General features: G+C 43.5%; 1 protein-coding gene across 3 annotated transcripts in view; it reads left to right on the top strand.

Moving 5' to 3' along the window:
• The window catches only part of LOC133569973 (nuclear receptor subfamily 4 group A member 1-like), a 15,852-nt gene extending 7,564 nt beyond the window's left edge, over positions 1-8,288 (top strand). For 2 of the 3 annotated variants that reach the window (XM_061922549.1, XM_061922550.1), the window contains exons 3-7: positions 97-226; positions 394-557; positions 4,979-5,181; positions 5,246-5,424; positions 5,490-8,288. In XM_061922549.1, the coding sequence (XP_061778533.1) occupies positions 97-226; positions 394-557; positions 4,979-5,181; positions 5,246-5,424; positions 5,490-5,743 (930 nt within the window). In that variant the 3' untranslated portion in view covers positions 5,744-8,288. The remainder of the gene's footprint in view (positions 1-96; positions 227-393; positions 558-4,978; positions 5,182-5,245; positions 5,425-5,489) is intronic. The other variant, XR_009810000.1, reaches the window with a different exon arrangement.
• The last annotated feature ends 1,439 nt before the right edge of the window (positions 8,289-9,727 follow it).

The raw sequence follows: 9,727 nt of genomic DNA on the forward strand, positions 1-9,727 counted from the left end.
CCTGCAAGAATCACCCAATAAAAATTATTCTATAATTTGAGTACGATACAGAGTCTATCCACGCTGATACTCTTGTCTTCCTCCCCTCATTGGCAGCGAACGGTGCAGAAAAATGCAAAGTATGTTTGCCTCGCCAATAAAGACTGCCCAGTGGACAAGAGGAGGAGGAACCGCTGCCAGTTCTGCCGTTTCCAGAAATGTCTGACAGTGGGAATGGTCAGAGAAGGTAAGGCCTTGGGGTTTTCACCGACTGGAGCGCGGCTCGGTGTTTAATGACAATCTTGTGAAAGCAGAGCTGGGTATGAAAGACACATGTTAGTGGAGATTTACGCCGCCAGCTGCGGAAGACGCAAACTGGTCGTGTGAAGTCTTCCTTTTTTGTCGCCGTCCTAGTTGTTCGACGAGACAGCCTGAAAGGTCGCCGTGGGCGCCTGCCGTCCAAACCGAAGATGGCAGCCGAGGCTTCCTCCCCCAGCCCTAAAGTCAACATCATAACCTCCTTGGTGCGAGTGCATTTGGACTCCAACCCGACCATCGGGAAGCTGGACTACTCCAAGGTAGGTGTCCGTGTTTCTTTGCGGCTTCCTCTGCATTCATTTCTTTATGAAGTAGTTTTAAACGCCACACTTCGATTAGATCAGAGGTTCTTGAAACATAGGTGACCGTGATTTGCATGCTGACTGCAGGAATGTCCACCAGAGCTGTTGAATGGTTCATTTCTCTACCATTAGCCGTCTCGAATTTGGCGGTACATCCACCCGGCCTCACAGGAATTGGTCTTTTGTGCGTCCATTAAAGGCCTACTGAAAAGAGATTTTCTTATTTAAACGGGGGTAGCAGGTCCATTCCATGTGTCATACTTGATCATTTCGCGATATTGCCATACTTTTGCTGAAAGGATTTAGTAGAGAACATCCACGATAAAGTTCGCAACTTTTGGTCGCTGATAAAAAAGCCTTGCCTTTACCGGAAGTTGCAGACAATGACGTCACGGCCTCACATTGTTTATAATGGGAGCCTCCAACAAAAAGAGCTATTCGGACCGAGAAAACGACAATTTCCCCATTAATTTGAGCGAGGATGAAAGATTCGTGGCTGACGATATTGATAGCGAAGGACTAGAAAAAAAAAAATGAAGTTGAAAAAAAAGGCGATTGCATTGTGAGCGATTCAGATGTTTTTAGACACATTTACTAGGATAATTCTGGGAAATCCCTTATCTTTCTATTGTGTTGCTAGTGTTTTAGTGAGTTAAATAGTACCTGATAGTCGGAGGGGTGTGTCCACGCCAGTGTCTGAGGGAAGTCCCGGCAGCCTCATGGACGACGCATGCTCCGGTAAGAGGCGACTTTTTACCACAATTTTCTCACCGAAACCTGCTGGTTGACAAGTGGTCGGGATCCATGTTCGCTTGACCGCTCTGATCCATAGTAAAGCTTCAGCTCCGGGAATTTTGAACAAGGAATCACCGTGTGTTTGTGTGGCTAAAGGCTAAAGCTTCCCAACTCCATCTTTCTACTTTGACTTCTCCATTATTAATTGAACAAATTGCAAAAGATTCGGCAACACAGATGTCCAGAATACTGTGTAATTGCGCGATGAAAAGAGTCGACTTTTAGCCGCAAATAGTGCTTCGCTAATATGTCCCCTCCAACCAATAACGTCACAAACACGCGTCATCATTCCGAGACGTCTTCAACAAGAAACTCCGCGGGAAATTAAAAATTGTAATTTATTAAACTAAACCGGCCGTATTGGCATGTGTTACAATGTTAATATTTCATCATTGATATATAAACTATCAGACTGCGTGGTCGGTAGTAGTGGGTTTCAGTAGGCCTTTAAGTTTAACATCTTTGAGTTCAACTCATAAAAAATGGGAGCAAAAACAAAACCAAAGTGTATCCTTTGTGGTTTTGTTCCGTGTAATTGAATAATAGAATCATGGCACATTTTTCCCGAAATGTTCATAAAAATTCTGAGATGCATGAATTCATGCGCATTGAGTCGTTTTGGGAACTGTGGAGCATGTAAACTCCTAGCTCACATGCTCACAGTGTTGCTTAAACATAGGATGCCCCAAAAAACTGTGAGCTGTGGTCCGCAAAATATGGGCCTGCTGTCCATTAAATAAGGGCACGTGTGTGTGCGAGATCCCTGCTGTATGCAGCTAATGTTTTGAGTAACATTTTTTCCTGCAAAGGTTGGTTAAAAACATCAAAACACATATATGCAAATGCAAGGCGTCTCAGAAAATTTGGCGGTACATCCAACCGGCCTCACACGAATAGGCTTTTTGTGCATATAGTAAAACTTTTAGATCTTTGAGTTCAACTCATAAAAAACGGAACCAAAAAACAAAGTGTTGCTTTTGTGGTTTTGTTCCGTGTAATTGAATAATGAATTAAGGCACAGTTTTCCGGAAATGTTCATAAAAATTCTGAGATGCATGACTTCATGCACATTCTACATTCCATCGTGTGTCGTTTTGGGAACTGTTAAGCATGTTAACTCCTAGCTCACATGCTCACAGTGTTGCTTAAACATAGGGTGCCCCAAAAAACTGGGGTCTGTGGTCAGCAAAATATGGGCCTGCTGTCCATTAAATAAGGGCACGTGTGTGTGAGATCCCTGCTGTATGCAGCTAATGTTTTGAGAAACATTTTTTCCTGCAAGGGTCGGTTAAAAACACCAGAACACATACATGCAAATACAAAAAAGCTTTTGCGCTTCATGAGCTTTGAGATGACTCCTTTTGGAATAAAAAGAAATACAAGAAGCCAAAGAAAAAGCAAAACACACTTAGAATTATACTGAACAAAAATATAACCGCAACACTTTTGTTTTTGCTCCCATTTTTCATGAGATGTAAAACTTTGACTCAATACACAAAAGACCTATTCTTCCTTAAGTCGTCTCCCAAGGCGTCTCAGAGAATTTGGCGGTACATCCAACCGGCCTCACACGGATAGGCTTTTTGTGCATATAGTAAAAGTTTTAGATCTTTGAGTTCAACTCATAAAAAACGGAACCAAAAACCAAAGTGTTGCTTTTGTGGTTATGTTCCGTGTAATTGAATAATGAATTAAGGCACAGTTTTCCGGAAATGTTCATAAAAATTCTAAGATGCATGACTTCATGCACATTCTACATTCCATCGTGTGTTGTTTTGGGAACTGTTAAGCATGTTAACTCCTAGCTCACATGCTCACAGTGTTGCTTAGACATAGGGTGCCCATAAAAAACTGTGAGCTGTGGTCCGCAAAATATGGCCCTGCTGTCCATTAAATAAGGGCACCTGTGTGTGAGATCCCTGCTGTATGCAGCTAATGTTTTGAGTAACATTTTTTCCTGCAAGAGTTGGTTAAAAACACCAAAACACATATATGGAAATGCAATAAAGCTTTTGCGCTTCATGAGGCTTGAGATGACTTCTTTTGTAATAAAAATAAATAAAAAAAAGCAGAAGAAAAAGCAAAAGCCACTTAGAATTATACTGAACAAAAATATAGCCGCAACATTTTTGTTTTTGCTCCCATTTTTCATGAGATGTAAAACTTTGACTAAATACACAAAAGACGTATTCTTCCTTAAGCCGTCTCCCAAGGCATCTCAGAGAATTTGGCGGTACATCCAACCGGCCTCACACGAATAGGTCTTTTGTGCATATAGTAAAAGTTTTACATCTTTGAGTTCAACTCATAAAAAATGGGAGCGAAAAACCAAAGTGTTGCCTTTTTGGTTTTGTTTCGTGTAATTGAATAATAGAATTAAGGCACAGTTTTTCAGAAATCTTCATAAAAATTCTGAGATTTATGACTTCATGCGCATTCTACATTCCATCGTGTGATGTTTTGGCAACTGTTAAGCATGTAAACTCCTAGCTCACAGTGATTCTTAAACATAGGTGGCCCCCCAAAACTGGGGTCTGTGGTCTGCAAAATATGGGGCTGCTGTCCTTTAAATAAGGGCACGTGTGTGTGAGTTCCCTGCTGTGTGCAGCGAATGTTTTGAGTAACATTTTTTCTTGCGAGGGTCGGCTATAAACACCAGAACACATATATGCAAATGCAAAAAAGCTTTTGCGCTTCATGAGGCCTGAGATGACTCCTTTTGGAATAAAAAGAAATACAAAAAGCCAAAGAAAAAGCAAAACCCACTTAGAATTATACTGAACAAAAATATAACCGCAACACTTTTGTTTTTGCTCCCATTTTTCATGAGATGTAAAACTTTGACCAAATACACAAAAGACCTATTCCTCCTTAAGCCGTTTCCCAAGGCGTCTCAGAGAATTTGGCGGTACATCCAACCGGCCTCACACGAATAGGTCTTTTGTGCGTATAGTAAAAGTTTTAGATCTTTGAGTTCAACTCATAAAAAATGGGAGCGAACAACCAAAGTGTTGCCTTTGTGGTTTTGTTCCGTGTAATTGAATAATAGTATCAAGGCCCATTATTCCCGAAATGTTTGTAAAAATTATGAGATGCATGACTCGTGTGTCGTTTTGGAAACTGTCAGCATGTAAACTCCTTCTTGTTTCTTAAACATATCGGGCCCCCCAAAACTCGAGGGCTGCCAAAAAAAATATCCGTTTCTCAGCTCAGTTGTAATACACTTTTCCACCACTTGTGGCAGTAATGACAATATCAAACAAAGCGCAAAAATTATGAATAAAGTGGTGAATCTGCATTTTCATTTGCACTTAGATCTTGCACTTATTGCTGAATACACAAAAGACCTATTTCTCTCAAATATTGTTGACAAATCTGTCTAAATCTGTGTTAGTGAGCATTTATTTTCTGCCGAGAAAATCCGTCCCAGCTCACAGGTGTGGCATATCAAGGTGCCGATATGCTACTCCTGGTGTGCAGTTTTATCACACGGATATGAAAACGGAGTTTGTATGTATGTCAAAAAGTTTGGACACCCTGCTGTCATGTGAGGACGGACCATGACGTCAACATTTCTTGCTCAGTACCAGGAGACCGTGGGCAGTGTGTCAGAGAAGGAGAGCGCCGGCGACATCCAGCAGTTCTACGACCTGTTAAGCGGGTCCTTGGAGGTGATAAAAACCTGGGCTGAAACCATTCCAGGGTTCCCAGACTTCTGCCCGGAGGACCAGCAGCTCCTGCTGGAGTCTGCCTTTGTGGAGCTGTTCATCCTTCGTCTGGCATACAGGTCGGTGGTATCAAAGTGGTTCAAAAAGTGTGGATCGGCGGTTTCATTTGGAGTCCCTGTGCAGGTCCAACTCGGAGAAAAACAAGCTGATCTTCTGCAACGGCGTGGTCCTGCACCGGCAGCAGTGCGTCCCGAGTTTCGGGGACTGGATCGACTCCATTATGGATTTCTCCCAGAGCCTCCACCGCATGAACTTAGACGTCTCCCTGTTCGCCTGCCTGTCAGCGCTCGTCATTGTCACCGGTCGGTGAGAACTCTTCCCCCGGTCCACCGCGTTCTTCCTCCTTGACGCCTTTCCCGCTCTCTAGATCGCCACGGCCTCAAGGAGCCTAAACGGGTGGAGGACTTCCAGAGCAACCTCATCTCGTCTCTGAGGGAACACGTGAGATCGGAAACGAGCAGGACCCAGCCCAACTATCTCTCCCGGCTTCTGGGTAAGCTCCCGGAGCTGAGGACTCTTTGCACTCAGGGCCTGCAGCGCATCTTCTACCTAAAACTGGAGAACCTGGTCCCCCCTCCGGCCATTGTGGACAAAATCTTCATGGATATTTTACCTTTTTGAAAAAAGGCGAAGGAGAAGGAAAGCACCTTAGATACATTTTTTATTTTGTGGTTGAACATCCTACTTATAGCAGCTGTTTTGAAACATGCATGCAGAACTTTTAAAGACCGGAGCACTCCAAAGAATTGATGTCTTCTCCTCATATGATCCCTAAAAAATGCGTGTGCAATTATGAAATTGCTGTGCTAAATGTGCAACAACAAAAAAACCTGTACACTATATTGCCGTAAGTATTCACCTATGAACTTGAAGTGCCATAGGAAGGCTGTCCACAAGGTTGCGGAGTGTGTTCATAAGAATTCATCCCAAAGGTGTTCTATCGGGTTCACGTCAGGACTCTGTGCAGGCCAGTCAAGTTCATCCACACCAGACTCTGTCTTGAAGTGCAATAGGAATGTTGTCCACAACATTGCGGAGTGTGTTCATAGGAATTTTCCACCATCCTTCCAAAAGAGCATTGGTGAGGTTGATGTTGGTCGAGAAGGCATTGCTCTCAGTTGCCGTTCAATCAATCAATCAATGTTTATTTATATAGCCCTAAATCACAAATGTCTCAAAGGACTGTACAAACCATTACGACTACGACATCCTCGGGAGAACCCACAAAGGCATTGCTCTCAGTCGCCGTTCTAGTTCATCCCAAAGGTGTTCTATTGGGTTCAGGTCAGGACTCTGTGCAGGCCAGTCAAGTTCATCCACACCAGACTTTGTCTTGAAGTGCAATAGGAATGTTGTCCACAACATTGCGGAGTGTGTTCATAGGAATTTTCCATCATTCTTCCAAAAGAGCATTGGTGAGGTTGATGTTGGTCGAGAAGGCATTACTCTCAGTCGCCGTTCTAATTCATCCCAAAGGTGTTCTATCGGGTTCACGTCAAGACTCTGTGCAGGCCAGTCAAGTTCATCCACACCAGACTCTGTCTTGAAGTGCAATAGGAATGTTGTCCACAACATTGCGGAATGTGTTAATAGGAATTTTCCACCATTCTTCCAAAAGCGCATTGGTGAGGTTGATGTTGGTTGAGAAGGTATTGCTCTCAGTCGCCGTTCTAATTCATCCCAAATGGGTACTATCGGGTTCACGTCAGGACTCTGTGCAGGCCAGTCAAGTTCATCCACCTCAGACTCTGTCTTGAAGTGCCAAAGAAAGGTTTTCCACAAGGTTGTGGAGTGTGTTGACAGGAATTTTCCACCAATTTTATAAAAACACATTGGTGAGGTCACACATGTTGGTCAAAAAGGCCTGGCTCTCAGTCTTTGTTCTAATTCATCCCAAAGGTGTTGTATCGGGTTCACGTCAGGACTCTGTGCAGGCCAGTCAAGTTCATCCACACCAGACTCTTTCTTGAAGTGCCATACAAAGGTTTTCCACAAGGTTGCAGAGTGTGTTGACAGGAATTTTCCACCAATTTTATAAAAACACATTGGTGAGGTCACACTGATGTTGGTCGAGAAGGCCTGGCTCTCAGTCGCCGTTCTAATTCATCCCAAAGTGGTTCTATCGGGTTCACGTCAGGACTCTGTGCAGGCCAGTCAAGTTCATCCACACCAGACTCTGTCTTGAAGTGCCATAGGAAGGTCGTCCACAAGGTTGCAGAGTGTGTTTTTAGAAATTTTCCACCATTATTCCAAAAGCGCATTGGTGAGGTCACAAGTTGAATCATGCGGACACATTTGTTACTAGATACTTTCTAATCTGCCTTGGAGACTTTGTGTGTGTAACTAATACGCAACTACAAATATCGGACAAGTCATCGCCGCCTACTCAGAAATAGCTACCGCTGCCAATAAAAAGAGGAACTGATGCCAACAAAGAAGAACTAGTTGCCACCAACGAAGAAGAACCAGTTGCCACCAACAAATAACTAGTTGCCAGCATCAAAGAAAAAAATAGGCGCCACCAGCAAAGAAGAAAATAGGCACCAGCAACGGTCTAGAAGGCCTGGCTTTCAGTCGCCGTTCTAATTCATCCCAAAAGGTGTTCTATCGGGTTCAGGTCAGGACTCTGTGCAGGCCAGTCAAGTTCATTCACACCAGAGTCCGTCATCACTTATTCTGATCATTTAGATGGGTGGCCAAAAACTTTTGGCAATATAGTGTAGCATGTTGTGTTTCTAATTGTTGCAAAAGGGCCCAAGTTTGCACGTGCAATCCGACAAGTACAACGTTTGCTTGTGGCCTTAAGCTGAACCAAATGTTGGGACATTACTCGCCTTGTGTTGCTGACGCTGGCAGGGTTCCAGTCGACACCACCTGTGAGCTGTGGATCAGAACACCTCTTGATAACGACTCGTCGATGGAAACGGAGAAGAAAAGTGTCTTTGCCAAAGCCCCCCAGTCTGAACTCGCTTAAGTGAGTTTTATTTCTCGCCTGACAAACAAGCTACCGTCATCATTTTTTTTTTTTCAGGCCTGCACAAGCTTTTGATCGCCTGAAGCCAGCGTACGTGATACTTGATCTTTGAAGAGTATCAAGTAGTGAGAAGTGCTTTGCAGTTTGGTTCACATGTTGCCTGTTTGAAATAAAGACTTTTTACAGTTAAAACATGTTTTGAATAATGTATTTTTTCTAACTAGCGCTTTTGTAACATTTTGTTCTATTGTTCATTATTATCCCCCGACTTCAATCGTCATTCCGAGGTCCTTAAAGGGCCAGTTGAGTGAAAACCAAGTTGACTTTATATCAAACAATCTATTAAACAAGGCGAGAAGCAAGGAATTAAACAGAGACAGAATTAAATTTGGCTCAATTGAGGAGAGATGTCTGGACTGTACTCTTTGTAAACAGAACACCTTCATGTCGCTTCCCATCCTACACAGTGGAGTTTTACAAGCCTTCTTCCTGGTGGGATCAAAGACAGCTTGTGTCCTCTCGCCGGGAACTCATGGCAACACAAAGTTTTGTGATAATTTAGATGCAATCATTCTGACACAGGGGTCTCCAAACTCCAAGGACAAAGCTACGAACTATGGGAAACCAGACTATCTGCTCCGCCGCTCCCAGTCTGTGGAATGCTCTCCCTGACCACCTGAGAGAACCACAGACTGTGGATGCTTTTAAAAAAGGCTTAAAAACCCTTCTTTTTTGAAAAAAAAAAAAAGCCTTTTTATAGATATATGCATACTAGTTCTAACTATTGGGCTGTTCTAGTTTTTATTTTTTTATTTTTTTATTATCTTTTTATTATTATTATTATTTATTTAATTTTTATTTATTTTATTTTATTTTTTTCAAACAAAATCTATAATTATTATTATTATTAAAACAATTTGGCCGGGGACGGGCTGTATATACACATATATATATAGGTCCTTAAAGGGCCAGTAGAGTGAAAACCAAGTTGACTTTATATCAGGGTGTCGGGTTCAAACCATCTATTACACAAGGCGAGAAGCAAGGGATTAAACAGAGACAGAATTAAATTTGGGACGTGGAACGTCACGTCACTGGGGGGGAAAGAGCCTGAGCTAGTGCGCGAAGTCGAGAAATTCCGGCTGGATATAGTCGGACTCACTTCGACGCACAGCAAGGGCTCTGGAACCACTTCTCTCGAGAGGGACTGGACCCTCTTCCACTCTGGCGTTGCCGGCAGTGAGAGGCGACGGGCTGGGGTGGCAATTCTTGTTTCCCCCCGACTCAAAGCCTGTACGTTGGAGTTTAACCCGGTGGACGAAAGGGTAGCCTCCCTCCGCCTTCGGGTGGGGGGACGGGTCCTGACTGTTGTTTGTGCTTATGCACCAAACAGCAGTTCAGAGTACCCACCCTTTTTGGGAACGCTCGAGGGAGTACTGGAAAGTGCTCCCCCGGGTGATTCCCTTGTCCTACTGGGAGACTTCAACGCTCACGTTGGCAACGACAGTGAAACCTGGAGAGGCGTGATTGGGAAGAATGGCCGCCCGGATCTGAACCCGAGTGGTGTTTTGTTATTGGACTTTTGTGCTCGTCACAGTTTGTCCATAACGAACACCATGTTCAAACATAAG

The sequence above is a fragment of the Nerophis ophidion genome, linkage group LG16, assembly GCF_033978795.1.
Source record: "Nerophis ophidion isolate RoL-2023_Sa linkage group LG16, RoL_Noph_v1.0, whole genome shotgun sequence".
NCBI classification, from domain to species: Eukaryota; Metazoa; Chordata; class Actinopteri; order Syngnathiformes; family Syngnathidae; genus Nerophis; species Nerophis ophidion.